Source organism: Ammodytes marinus, assembly GCF_949987685.1.
Source record: "Ammodytes marinus genome assembly, chromosome: 24".
NCBI classification, from domain to species: Eukaryota; Metazoa; Chordata; class Actinopteri; order Uranoscopiformes; family Ammodytidae; genus Ammodytes; species Ammodytes marinus.
Window position 1 is genome coordinate 8,399,222 of NC_137228.1, and position 14,786 is coordinate 8,414,007.

Below are 14,786 nucleotides of genomic sequence, written 5' to 3' on the forward strand. Positions count from 1 at the left end.
TTGACAAACTCTCATAAAACAGGACATATACATATTGTATCAAGTCAAACACACACTTTTAACCTGTGTATTCAATTGATCATAATGAACCATTGTTAGAGACATTTCACTTTCCTCCTGTATCCATCAATACAGACAAATGTCTATGCTGTGTCATGTTTCCAGTGCGCTTGAAGACACATTACCTGTGTGTGTGTGTGTGTGTGTGTGTGTGTGTGTGTGTGTGTGTGTGTGTGTGTGTGTGTGTGTGTGTGTGTGTGTGTGTGTGCGTGCGTGCGTGCGTGCGTGCGTGCGTGCGTGCGTGCGTGCGTGCGTGCGTGCGTGCGTGCGTGCGTGCGTGCGTGCGTGCGTGCGTGCGTGCGTGCGTGCGTGCGTGCGTGCGAGTGCGTGCGTGCGTGCGTGCGTGCGTGCGTGCGTGCGTGCGTGCGTGCGTGCGTGCGTGCGTGCGTGCGTGCGTGTGTGTGTGTGTGCGTGTCTGCAGGCTACACCAGTGATCATATCTGTGCATGTGAGTTAATCTTTTTTCTATTCACCTATACGTACTGTGCTTTTTCCTCCACAGCCCAGCAGCGAATGGTGTGCGATAAGATGTGTTCGGATGACGGCTGCTGGGGCCCGGGACCCGACCAGTGTCTCTCCTGCCGGAATTTCAGGCGGGGCCGCACCTGTGTTGAGTTCTGCTTCCTCTTTGATGGGTGAACCTTTTTTTTATTTTCTTGGTACATTGTGGTGCACATATTTCAGCTATCCAGACCGTTATGGTTTCTGTACACTGGATGAATTCCCCTTGCCAAACAGCCATACACACCAAGCACATGGAAACTAATCAATTTAACACAGCTTACATGATTGATATTGAAGTCCAAACATTCTCAAGAGTCTAATCACGGATTTTCATGAGCTGAACCAATGGAGGAATTTCACACTGCAAGCTGTTCACATGGACAGTTAGAGGAACATTTAGCAACCATTCTACAAAATCAATTTGAATATATTCCTGAAGTATTCTATTCTATTATAAAATTGCCCATTCCGCGGGTGTTTACTGCTCCGAGCTGGGAAATGACTAACATTTGCGACTGAGACCCCTGCGAGACAGTGTCCTCACCATCCTCTGATGTTCTGCCTTCAGTGTGAATAATTGCATTCAGGTCATTGTTCCACGCTGCCAAGAGGCACATCAAAAAGGACGCTGCCAACTCACCTGGGGGAGATGCTCTTTCTCAGCCTTAAGCACCATACTCTTGAATGAACCAGGGATATATCGTGAATCACAACACTTGAAAGCATCAGTCTGAAATAAGGCAGAGAGATGAGAGAGAGAGAGAGAGAGAGAGAGAGAGAGAGAGAGAGAGAGAGAGAGAGAGAGAGAGAGAGAGAGAGAGAGAGAGAGAGAGAGAGAGAGAGAGAGAGAGAGAGAGAGAGAGAGAGAGAGAGAGAGAGAGAGAGAGAGAGAGAGAGAGAGAGAGAGAGAGAGAGAGAGAGAGAGAGAAAACCTTCCTCTGTCATGTTGACTTGTTGCCTGGTCCTTTTGAAGCTGCCGGGAAACACAGCTCACAGCAAAGGCTTTGAAGAACCCTGGCGAGTAAAAAGGCACGTGGCAGGGAGCCGCTGAAGCGCACTTGTTTCCCATACTGTAAATACAGTCAGTTGCTGAGATGCATTCTAAGTAACATCACAACAGGCTAGCTTCCTGCGTTGGGTCAATAGCCTGTGGAAGCAAAAACATTTCCATAACCTTAAAGGAGTCACCCTCTGCCGAGCACCAGCCATTATTTTAAAAATGTACCTTTAGCACATCAAGGAAAGCTTTTTTTCTCAGATGGCAACCTTGGATAACCTGTATTCTCCCCCTGGCGACTCCTACTTTATGCTTTCTGTCTGACTCAAAGCAAATACAACACCTGATTTTTACTGCAAGAAAGATCCACTCATGTATTTGTTGCCTTGAGCATAGTGGAATGAATCAATTGAAGTAGATTCGGTATGCATTATACGTTCTAAACTAATAGACTGATAGAATTCTAATTTATGAATAAGAGTTGTTCTGTAAATGACAATTTGAAGAACAGAGTCTTGTTTTGCCTTTTAGAAAGAAAAAAGGCAAGCTTTTTTTCCCTTGTTCTTGCTCTGGTCACAATCGTTTGTGCAATATCTATCACCATTGATAAAACCTGTACACCTCAAATCAGCATTAAGTAGTGGCGGCTGCTGATGCATTTCTAAATATATAATCATCCTGATCTAGGAGACAGAAAAAGACAATTTCAGCACCTTCTTTATTCCACTTGAAAAGAAAGTGAGCCTCAACCCAATGCCATTTTGAGTTGTATATAATTTATCAGAGTGGTATTAGATAAAGTTTAAACAAAGTGGTGGAATCTCGTCAGCTCAATTACCTCCACTTTTGAGTGCGATTGATATTTTGTAACTACGATGAGCCTATTTCTTTTTCTATTCAACGGCAATGAATAGTCTCTGAATGTTTCGAGGGGAATGCAGGTTTATGGAGATCCAACAGCAATGAAGTAAGTAAATTAAAGGAGTAGTTGGAAAACTTTCAAGACTGCGAACAAAATTGCCCACAATAAAGACACAAAGAAGACATTGAAGAAAAAGGGATAGTATTCTATTTTTATTTTTATTTTTGAGAGCCGAGCATTGTTTCATGAGAGTATGGTGTCATTTGTATAGAGGTACAATTTACAAATATAATAAGATATAATTATTGTTACAACAAGGCACCTGATATCAATAATGGGTACTATATGAACAGATTGACATCAATGTATGTCCGCCGTTGTTCTGTATCTAATGAATTGAAGTGCATGTCTGTACATCTGAACTGTACCAAATTTTGATTTAGCTCATTAAAATATGTTGTAAGGTGGGCGATTCGAAGCATTAAGATTCCTCACCTCAGTCTCCATTCTTAACGAGCAAAGGCCCTAATTCCCCTCAGTTTCTACGTCTGTTGAATAAAACAAAGGGAGAGCAAAGGGGTGCGAGAGTAGGAGAAAGAAAATGTCTGAGATGGCGTCCACTGGGGTTGGTGGAGGACGGAGGAAGTGGGATTAGGGAGGCGTTGAAAGTGTTTAATTAAAAAGGTTGCTCCAATGGGTTGGCCATGCTCTGGTTTGCCTGGAGGTTTTTGGAGGTGTGAATAGTGCCCACAGTCCTGCTTAAATTACTGCTAAAACAGGTCTAATCCCCCATCAGGCCATTCCCCGACGGGGCCTTGGCGCACACTTCCAGCCGTGAAGGGGGCCAATCAGGAGGAACGGCTTTGACGGAATGGAAATGACCCTAGAGAGCTCCCACCGCAGAGGCCTTTGTCTCTCACTCATTCTCCTCCATGTATTTTTTTTCTTCTTCTTCCTCCTTAACCAACAAAAGGAGATATCTCACCACTGACTGGGCCCCTTTCTCTAAAAGGATTCCCCTGGACAGAGCTTCCAGGAGAGAAATCTCATTTATTTTGGAACAAGGGGGCGACAAATGACTAGGGAGAAATGTGAAGGAGAGCACTGGGAGTTTCCTTTGAGTCCACTGAAAACACAAGGAATGAAAGGACACTCTGTGACTCTGTGTGTTTGAGAGGAGCTGCTGTGAACATGACGAGCCATTAGGACTATTTGAAGAAACGGGAAGAGAAAAAAAAGCCTGACATTAAGGCCCTGCAATAGGGAAATCTCTGGATTTTATCTTTCATTTTATTGCCCTTTAATGTGATGCGGTTAAACTCGGGAGTGTCAGAATGTCTCTCTTCCTCCATCGTGGCTTTTAGGATCACCCTATCTAAGATATTTGCATTTCATATTCACCACATGAAAATGCATAAAACACACATAGCCCCAGGAGTTCTGAATTCTTTCCAGCGCAGGATCGTACCAAAGCAGCTCGCGAAGGGGGATGGGTTCAACCTTTATTCCACCCGAGTAGCAATCATATGCAAATACAAACAAAAGCACACACAACAATGGAGAGAGTCTCCCTCTCTCTCATTATCTGGCCACTGTGTGACTGGGCGAATCCCCCCTCCGAGGATATCTGCCGATCAATCCCTTTGATGGGAAAAGTGTTTTTGATCGGCGGCCGTATTGACAGCAGCCAGAGACGCCGCACTTCAAAAAAAAAAAAACAAGATAAGGAGCTGGTTCACTTCTTACTCAAACAAAGGGAGAAATGTATAGATCGGGCACATACACGCACACACACACACACACACACACACACAGCTATACACATTGACACATAGAGACTCAATAGCTTGGCCTGAGGTACTGTGCAGCTCCAGTCAGTGCAATTGCATGCGTGTATATAGCCAGTATTGAACTCTATTGTTTACCTCTATTCCTTCACGAGTCTAAGTGGGAAAACAAAACCATCATGAACTACACAGATTGGTTCTAAATGGTTGAAAAAAGGGGTCTGGTTCAGCTCATTCCAGTTGCTGAAACAATGATGGCAAATTCCCCCTGACATGGCCTTTTCTGTCTTGCTTTTGCACTTGCCTGTCTTAAGCGTTTTCCCTCTCACACACACACACACACACACACACACACACACACACACACACACACACACACACACGCACACACACACACACACACACACACACACACACACACACACACACACACACACACACACACACACACACACACACACACACACACACACACACACACACACACACACACACTCCCCTCTCGCCAACTTCTACCCTTGCCCTCTCTCAGTGTCCTCCTATGCTCTCCTTGTGTGTGCCCACGATTTAAAGAGCTGTTCGTTATTCATAGGCCTTCCTCTGTTAACATATTGACCATAGTAAGCCTTTAACTTGATCAAATAGTCTTAGGCAGCTCTCTTGCCCTGCGTGGCCCTCTACCTTAGGGCACTCCTGCAGTCCGCATGCGTAGGAATCTTGGAAGATGGGCAGGAGTAAATGAAAAGTTTAACCTTGCGTTTCCTGAATGTTGGATATGAAATCAAAAGGCTGAGATATGCGAGGCCTGCGCTCATATGCACACAGTGTACTTAAAAAAAACCTCCTCCAGGCAGGCTCTTAATCAATAGTTCAATGTGGAGACGCTCTCAAATCTATAATACATGCATCCGAATCTCAATATCCCCCTTTGCTCCGTCTTCCCAGGGAAGTGCGTGAATTTGCCAACGGATCTGTTTGCCTGGAGTGCGATAGCCAGTGTGAGAAGATGGATGGGAACGCCATGACGTGCCTTGGCCAGGTAAGACACTTTATTACTATACTTTTGTCACATCCTGGCTCAAGGGAAGGACAAAGAGGAAACCACACAAGAGAATTAGTTTAACCATATAATAATGTATTTAACCAAGTTTAAAGTAAGTACTAATTAGTGCATGGATATCAGTAATCAGTAATGGGTGCTGTGTCTGTGTGAGTGAAGAATGTAAGATGTGTGCAAAACCAAACTACCTAAACAAATCCCGAACCAAACCAAAGCAAAACAAACCATACATCAAGAGAGGGGAGGCCCAAGTGGCTGATTCCTTCAGCTGTTATAGCTCAGGAGAGCAGCTAGCATGGGTGTTGGTGATTAGCAATCAGGTCCTGGAAGCCTGCCAATCAGGAGGTGCCAGGAGCTGTCACACTTTCTATAGGTAGAGCTACGGCCACTAGATTAAACCCGAAAATGTTCCTGTTCTGGAGATAGTCTACTGTAATATCTTGTGCGTGCTAAAGTGGATTTCCAACCTACTTGGTGTGTTGGGCTCTATCGCTCTTGCACGCAGGACTTCACAAGATATAAGTGATGTGTTTGGAAAGGTGAACGGTAGGTACATGGGTGTAGTGATAAACTACTGTGCCTACTTAAGAAGGCCTGCTTCTGGCAAGCATGCGTAGAGACACTCAAAACGGCAAAAATAAGATTAGTTTCGGACCTTCTGGTAAAGACACTTTTCGAGTCTCAATTGTGATCGCAAAACAACTCTTTGAAATGCCTGTATGTACCTTTTAACACTGTCAGGACTAGGTTTTGTTTTATCTCCTCCAGGCCTTAAATCATTCATCAAGATCTGTGTAGGAAATGTATACTTGTCTTACCTTTATTCTTTAGTGGTTGTGGGCATGATTAGTGGTTGTGGGCATGACAAAAGTCTGAGACATCTCCTATATCAGTATACATGCCCACGCTAATTTGACATTCGCAGTGCTACATTACAGAAAGTTGTATCCAATGTGCCGCCTGACTTATTTTGTGGAATTTAGTGAGCGTGTGAGTAACCTTTTATGACTGTCCCTCGAGGAGAAGGAGAGAGAGAGAGAGAGAGAGAATAAAAGATGAAGAGAGAGAGAGACTCTTCAAGGATGCACAGAGCCTTTGAGATGCTGGTCACAGTCGAGTAGTAAATAACACCAGAGTCAATCATCCGCCGGTCACATTCGCACACAAATATACATGCACACACGGCACTGCATGGACATACTTGAATGCATTCGGACATCTGTATGCATCCGCGTCCGCCCGGCTAGTGCGCAAATGTATGCATGCATACGCGCCGACATGCAAATCTAGAATGATGTTTATTGATGGCGCGCATCTGGTGATGTGTCAAACGGTAGGGAAGCTGTCCATCAGGTCGCTGTGGTCGTCATTAGCAATGGAGCGCAGCGAGCAAAACCCCAAGCACCCGAAGAAAACAACAGCGCTTCTCTATGCGCGCTCACACACACACACACACACACACACTTACACAAACAAACCCATCTTTGCCCAAGTTCAGACTTCTCTCTCTCTCTCTCACTCACTCACTCACTCACAGCAGTACAGTCACTCAGTTGTCCTCATACTATACACACATGTACGCACACACACAACTGTCCCATATTTTCTTATTCTGAGCTTGTTCTCAGTTACCACATGTCCTGTCCTCCGTAACATTGGGTGCGTCGCACTCTGACACTGCGCCCGATTCCTTAATGCGTCTTTGTCGAGTTTAAAAGGGTGGTTGCAGCAGAATACGCTCTTGGCAATTTTTCGCCGCATGCATTATAAATCACTGAATGGGATTTGTGTGGGGCCCCCGCCGGCTGCATTATGCGCGGCAGGAAGTGAGCAAAAATTGACATGATTTGCCAGGTTTGAATTTGATTCTGCTCAATTCAATTGTCTCCGCTCATACATTTCTCTCTCTCTCTCTTTCTCTCTCTCCATTCTCTCTCCATTCTCTCCCCCTCCTGCTTAATCCCATTCCATTTTACCTAACTTTATTTTTTTTACATCCTTCTGTCCTACACTTCTCTCTTTGTTCGCCCCTCCCTCTGTTTTATCTGACTACTCCCTTGACTGCCTGCCTATATCATTTTCTTATTCCTCCCTTTTCCATACCTCTCATCTCTTCTTTTCCTCTCCTCCTCTTCCCAGGGCCCGGACTTGTGTGTGAAATGCCTCCACTTCAAAGACGGGCCCAACTGTGTGGAGAAATGCCCGGACGGGTTGCAGGGGGCCAACAGTTTCATCTTCAAGTACGCCAAGGCCAACAACGAGTGTCACCCCTGCCACGCCAACTGCACCCAGGGGTAAGAGAGGGGATATCACGCATACATACAGACGTTTGGCCTGTGTGTGTCGAAATGTACTCATTCCTTTTAAGTATTATTTCGCTGTTTGCGGCTTGGATGCCCTGTATGCTGTTAAAAGCCTTTTGTAGGCATGGTGCATTTGATATGCAGGGCGTATGGTTTCGTTTCGAAGTATAGGGGGACATGTGCACCAGTGTGTGGCTTTTTCTGCATCAATTCATGGTGGAAATGTCTATATTTCTGTAAAGGAAACGACAACATTCAGGTTCCCGGTGACACTACAATGGAATATAATGCAGCAAGGCTCTCAGGCATTCTGTATTGCTTTCAAATATTTATTCTGCTTTATGTTCACTTTCTGCACATTCAAAACATATCAAACGTGTGTTGGTATGTGTTTGAATGAATCATCTTCATGTCAAGAACTTATCTATTAGAGAATAAGACCTTGTCAATGCCTGAGGAAGTTTAAATCTATATAAAGCCCTACACTGTTATTTGTACCTGTTTTGGGGAGAAAAGGGATGTCTTACATAGTTTTTTAAGGGGGCAAATTTACTAATGATGGGGGCATACCCCCTGCACACAACCCCCCGAAATCTACGCCTATGCCTCCCACCTAAAAAGAGAGAGAGAGAAAGAAAAAGGGAGAGGGAGAGAAGACAAGTTAATCTAGATTCCCCCGACTAGTCGGCTTCTGGGGGACCTGTGGGTCATGCAAGGCCAGAATGTATTGACCCCTTAAGGCCATGTGCAGTGCAATGCAATGCGGTGCGGTACGAGTGAACTATGAATGAAGGTATGGGTGCAGGTAGACAGTGGCTAGAGGGGAGATATGGAGCATAGGGGTGGGGGCACAGTGGGTCGATAAGGAAGATAGACCAGAAATAGGTGGTAGAGGTGACTGAGAGTGTAGAAGCTTCTGCAAAGGAAAAATGAAAACGAATGAAAGAAATTGGCCCATTCCGCTTATGTTTCAGCACCATACAGTGAAAAGTTTGCTGTACTTCCCGAAAAACAAAATGGTTAAATACCCTTTAAAAAAAAAGACATAAGAAGACAAATAAAAGTGTGGGCCTTGAGAACTTGCGGTTGCCATTTTTTGGTATTTTAAAAACTAAACAAATACAGTAAATTAATTGAAAAAAAGTGTATTTTCTGCCAAAGGGGAGGTTAGGTTCTTAAGTCGACCATGGAGCGTTCAGTTTGGATTTAAAGAAATATGCAACAAAGGGATGTTTTGGTTAGCAATTCATGTAATACAAGACTATTTAAGACCAGACTAAAGCAAAGGAACGCAAGTGTCCTCAAAAAAACATGGAAGCTGGGGATACAAACAGATAAGAAGTGCCTTCCTTACTTACCAACATACTGGGTTTATATCTCCATCCCCTTGAGCTTGTCCATGGTCAGTAAACACACTGCTTGTCTGTGGTGTCAGGCAAAGAAACGTAAGAGTGCCGAAACCTAGCAACACGGGCTGTATATGTAATCTCAGGTTAGGAGGGGAGGAGGGGGGGGGGGGGGGGAACTTAATGTACTGTCTCTCACATGGTCATTGTATTTTACCACAGCTGCTGTGTAAGTGTTGACAACGTAAGTGCATCCCTTAAAACGGTATAATGGTGGAGCTTTTTAAAGGAAAAAAGGATAGATGTGAGGTTGTGTAGTTATTCTTTTCCCGTGACTGACAGCTTTCACTCACGCGGACACGTACACGCCCGATCCCAGACTCCGCAAACGCTAATCTGTCGTTGGGGTGACAACACATCCATCACGTCTTGTCATTTTACCCTGCCCTCCGGCCGCAGAATGTACTTCAAGACGTATACAGTACCGTACATTTCTGGGCTGGTGTGTTTGAGGCAAGGTGTGAGACATTACAGGAGTCTCTCACGGCTAGTATCGGAAGCCATATCACTAATGCCTGCCATGTTGTGAGCCAATTGTTAGTTGTGGGAGGGAGACTGGGGGGGGGGGGGGGGGAGATGTCAGGCAGAGATACTGCGTGAGGTGTGTAAGTGACCAGGTGCATTTCGGTGGGAAGTTACAGTATGTACCATTATTTAGTCTCCCCCGCTTATCAACATGGCGACTGGGTGAAATCTGAACACACAATCGTGATGCACATCTTTTTTATTTTTTTATTAATGCATATTGCTCCATTCAAGGACATCATTATATTATGTCCATCAGGGAGAATTGCCCTTGAAAAATGCATAGATGCTACTTGCTGAATCAAATTGCAACTTCTCAATGTAATACACTAATAGCTGTCCATACACCCATGGGTGCATTGCAAACAGGGACCGCTAACGGCTAATTCAGCATTTGTTTTAATGGTGCCGCTTGGCCGAACTATAAACAAACATAGGCCAAAGACAAGCAGACAGCATGCGTGATAGCTATTTTTCATAGAACTGTCTCAAGAGGAGAAGAGTATGCACTGGACCTGGCGCCTTGAATGTTTATTGTCAAACCACTCCTTTGTTCTCCAGGGATCCAGCAGGGGAAACTGTGTGATTCATGTACACACACACACACACACACACACACACACACACACACAGCATTGGATACAGACACTGATTGCTGGCTAATTAGCTATTTGGCGCACCATTTAATTGACAACGAAGCGACTTTGGAGGAGCCACCGTTGTCACCGATTTTTAATTCCAAAGTTAGCCCGCTCTCCCAATTTGCTGTGTAATTTGTTGTGTGTCGCAGCTTGCACACACAGACACACACACACACACACACACACACACACACACACACACACACACACAGACACACACAGAAGCATTCAAAAGCCACTCTCCTGTGTCTACCCTGCTGTTTAAAGTCCTCCACTCGAGGACCTAGAATTAATGAGTCTGCTCTAATCACGTCCTGCTTACCCTGATGCTGAAATCTCCACTTCTCACTGATGGCCGTGCTATCAACACTGTGCTCCTGTTGTTGGGCTTTGATTGTTAGTTGATTGGCAGTAACAAAAAAAGATGGAAGTATTTATTATTTTTAAAGAGGACCTATGCTACTTTTCGACTTTTATGACCTATAAACTTTGTTATAATGATTTATAGTCATGTTTAACCATACTAGCGTATCAAATAATTACGTACATGCATTGAGACGTATTCCCTGCTTACCGTCTGGGGTGGCTATGCAGAGCACTAAACACTAGGGCAGCCGGTCGAGAATTCACTTGTTAAAATTTCCGGGTATCGTGTCGTCACGTTCCCGGATGTTTCTATGTATGGTAATGCTGCTCAGGCAAGCTCCGGCCATGCCCCCACCTTCCTGAGCGGAAAAGCTCAAAGCAGTGTGTGGAGCAGACTGCTGTGCTTGCCAGGGTGAGAGGAAGAGTGTCCCGAAAATCTATATGGTTTTTTGTGATGTGATTCCTGTCAGGTTGCTCTACAGCAGTTTTTAACAAGAAATTAAGACCAGAACAGTAGTATAATAAGAGATCTTTTACAGAAAATTATTTTGACCACAAGCGGAATTCCTTACTCCACCTTTAACGCTATGTTGTTTAGAAGATGCTCTGGTAACCAGAAAATGCTGATTTTTTATTTTGTAAATGTCACTTAAAAACAAACAAGAACAAGGCGCCCCCCCCCCCCCCCCACACACACACACACACACACACACACACATACACACACACACGAACAAACGCACCGTCTTGTCATATTGAAGTGGTGCTCGGGATTCAATTTTGCAGTGCCCAGTGACATCTGATTGACATGAAAGAAAGACGACTGTAAGATTTACTCCTAACCTGTCACCAGGTTTGTAATGGATGTTTCTCTTTGGTTTGTGTGCTCTCTCCCCCCCCCCCCCCCCTCCCTACAGGTGTGTCGGGCACAGGCTCCAAGATTGCGTTGGGATGATGGACAGGTAAGGGATCTCTGAATGCACTTTTGATGTGGGGGATTTTGGGGACCACTGTGTCAAGATGCTGCCACTACTCATTAAGGCGTTCTCATGATGCTATGTACCAAGAGTGCCAGGCAGTCTTCTAGTGTCTAATCGATGGATGATTAAGAAGTTTTATGTATCTGGTCTTAACTTTATCTCAATGCTTTTTGTCTTGATTTGAGATGAATCCACATACAACAATAGAGAAGAAGAGAGAAGATCCTTGTATCAATATTAAGTATATAAAGCAGGAGTCAGGGCACATTTAGCCTAGGTTAGCTTAGCATTAAGACTCAAAGAGGGTTAGAATAGGCTACAAATTTTGTACAAATAATTCCAATTTATATTTTACTATATTAGAAATAAGCTCTTTAACCGCATTTAGACGAATACAATTAATATACTGTATTTATTTTTTCTATCTTTCAAATTTGGTTATTGGTTTGACTTTCACCTAACAAACACCTAAAAAAAAATCAAAAAGCAGCTTGTGTCACTACATTGCTTTACTGCTTTGTCTAATACTACCAGTCACAAAACAACGGATGCTGCTGCTTTTAGAAATAATACAAACAAGCGGGATGAAACCAAGTGGAACTAACATAAAGCAAAGCGGAGTTTGTCACCAGCTGCACAAAAAACAAATAGCCCGGGGACAAAAACAACAACAGCAGCGACTGCCATTAAAAATACCCATAAAAACGAGTGATCTCTACAATGAGAGCATGCTCAAAAGAGTGACAAACCCATTAGGATTTCACCATAAAAAAGGGCTTCTGTTAAGCAGAGGGGGGGGGGGGGAAGAAATGGGACCGTTTTGGTCTCTGAGGTATAAGTGTCTAGTCCCATTTTTTGCTCATACAATGGCATTATTCCCCAGTGACTTCTGCTAACCGTATGTCACTTTTTCTTTCCTCCTTATAAGAGAAGCCCTTTCCAATGTCTCACAACCAATGTCTCCCTTTGGTTTCTCCTTGTCCCCCCCCCCCCCCCCCCCCCACACACACACACACACCCTTACCCCCCCATCTCGACCTGTTCATCCTAAACTGCTGCATTACTATTCACCACATGGCTCCATATATCTCATTATGTGGACAACCCACACACAGGCTCTTTGTTAAATTCCAAAGCTTCCCCGCCTTTTACTTGAGGTTGGTCACAAATCGATATAGCACCTGGGCCTTTCTACTGTAGCATCCCATTGTACATGAGTCTTCCATCAGCTGCTAATGGCCTCCACAGCTAATAGAGTTTTGAACTTGGGAGTAGCATGCCAGACGCGGGTGTTATGTCGTGCAACGTGGTTGTGTTTGTGAAAGGGGGATTTCGAGAGGGAAAATGGAAAAGTACACATGGTAGGGAAGGATGGAGAAAGAGAGAGAGAGAGTAGTAGAAGGACTGGATTGAGAGGTAGAAGCACCATAGATAGATGTGACAGGCAAGGGTTTTGGTAAATGGCAAACGCATTACTGCCATCATTAGGGCAGAGAGAGTGCTTTGACCTTTGCCTTAGGCACAAGTTTCAGAAGCAATTAGTGAAAGATAAGCACTTTTAATGTTTCATTTATTTGGAGTGACAATAGCAGAAATAATTACCTGAACCACATAAAAAAATGTCTTGTTTGAAAAGATTTTAAATAAACTTTATTATACAGTGTGTCTGAGTCTATACTGTATGTCATATGGGCAAATACTACGCACACAAAGCAAATGGCTGTGAGAGACATGCCAGTTTACAGAGCCTAGGCTGTGTATCAACACCGGATTATTTATTTTTTTTCAGCGCACACACACAGTATGTACAGGTAATGGATCGTGAGGCGATATGTTACTGACAAACAAGTAGTTTTGACACCAAGCATCCTCCAGATTCGCTGTTTAATAAGTAATGCTAAATGTGCTACTCCGTTTTCTCTATACAGGACACCGCTTATAGCAGCTGGCGTCATCGGCGGCCTCTTCATCATAGTCATCCTGGCGCTAAGCGTGGCCGTCTACGTGAGACGCAAGAGCATCAAGAAGAAGAGGGCTTTAAGGCGCTTCCTGGAAACAGAGGTGAGCGGGTGGAGGCCATTACAACAATTGTATCTTGGGAGAGAATTTTCAGCTATAATGTCCTCATCAACAAATTACCTCAGCATAATGAATTGTATTGATCCCCAAGAGGAAATGGGGAAAGGCTTCCTCAAAGATGGCTACCTTCACAATTAATGTGACAACGTTTGCTTGATTAGGATGGTGAAGCAGAATAAACTTTGATGTAGTACAGTACGCGAACACACAGGCTATTTTCCCGAATCTGATTTTTCCTACTTTGTTTGAGGTTGTTCGTCATCCTGTGCACTTTTTATTTTTATCCACACCCATGCCAAACGACCTAGCCTCATAAGCAAAACCTTGAAGGAAAAAAAAACCTTGGGGGACGGTGCTTAGCCAAACCGCGCAGTTCGCTATAAGATTTCAAAATTATGCACGGCCCGGCCATCGGCCATCGATCAGGCCTTGAAGAGGAGGAGGAGGAGGAGGAGGATGGTTCATTTCTCCGGTGGAAGCATTAACACAAGCGCGGCAGACTTTATATTCAAAGGAGAAAGTAGGAAATATTGAGGTGTAGGGGGTTTATGTGCACCATTCCGTGCTCCGCTTGATCACCTTTGTGAGGCTACAAGACGCCCTCCCCTCTTTCCTGTGTGTGTGGTTTACTGAGTGGCCTTGCCTTTAGGAGTAGGGCAGGCTGCCTTGTCAGTCTGTATTAGTATAATTTACAGGTAGAGGCTGCAGCGTTATAGACAGCTGTCAAGCCCCAAGATGGGAAATTGGAGTAGGGCGGCCGTGGGCACTTTTTCTTCCTCATCTCAACCACACACATCCATCTTAATAAACCAGGCCCCGTCTTCCCTCAGCCTTTTGACCGCGAGGGGAAGTATACTGTCCGGGCGTATTCGCTAATGTACTGCCACACAGGGGAGGAACAGGCTAGAATGGGGATCTTCCTTAACCCCCCTGTATAATGCTTTCCCCTGCAAAGATTTACTTGAGAAACATAGTGTGAAGTATAGCCGGCAGAGTCCATTTTTTCCTCATCCTCCCGAGCAGACCTAAGTGGCTGTTCAAGTAATTATACGTAATAAAAGCCGGGCGACTGTTGCCCCACAGGTTAGACAAGGCCACTTGTTAGGAGTAAGGTCAAGGTGGGTCGGAAGCCCCTACAAGAGCGCACATTAGCGTGCCTGCGTAGTGTGGCTACCTGAGCATGACACGGAACCCAACCTGCCCCCTTGCCCCCTCT

At 44.5% G+C, this 14,786-nt stretch overlaps 1 protein-coding gene across 1 annotated transcript in view; it reads left to right on the forward strand.

The window, feature by feature from the left end:
* The window catches only part of LOC307269868 (receptor tyrosine-protein kinase erbB-4-like), a gene marked incomplete at its 3' end in the record, with an annotated part of 121,954 nt that overhangs the window by 64,411 nt on the left and 42,757 nt on the right, over positions 1–14,786 (forward strand). Inside the window, exons 12-16 of the mRNA XM_080052950.1 lie at positions 563–695; positions 5,156–5,249; positions 7,410–7,564; positions 11,429–11,473; positions 13,420–13,552. Coding sequence (XP_079909076.1) covers positions 563–695; positions 5,156–5,249; positions 7,410–7,564; positions 11,429–11,473; positions 13,420–13,552 — 560 coding nt within the window. The remainder of the gene's footprint in view (positions 1–562; positions 696–5,155; positions 5,250–7,409; positions 7,565–11,428; positions 11,474–13,419; positions 13,553–14,786) is intronic.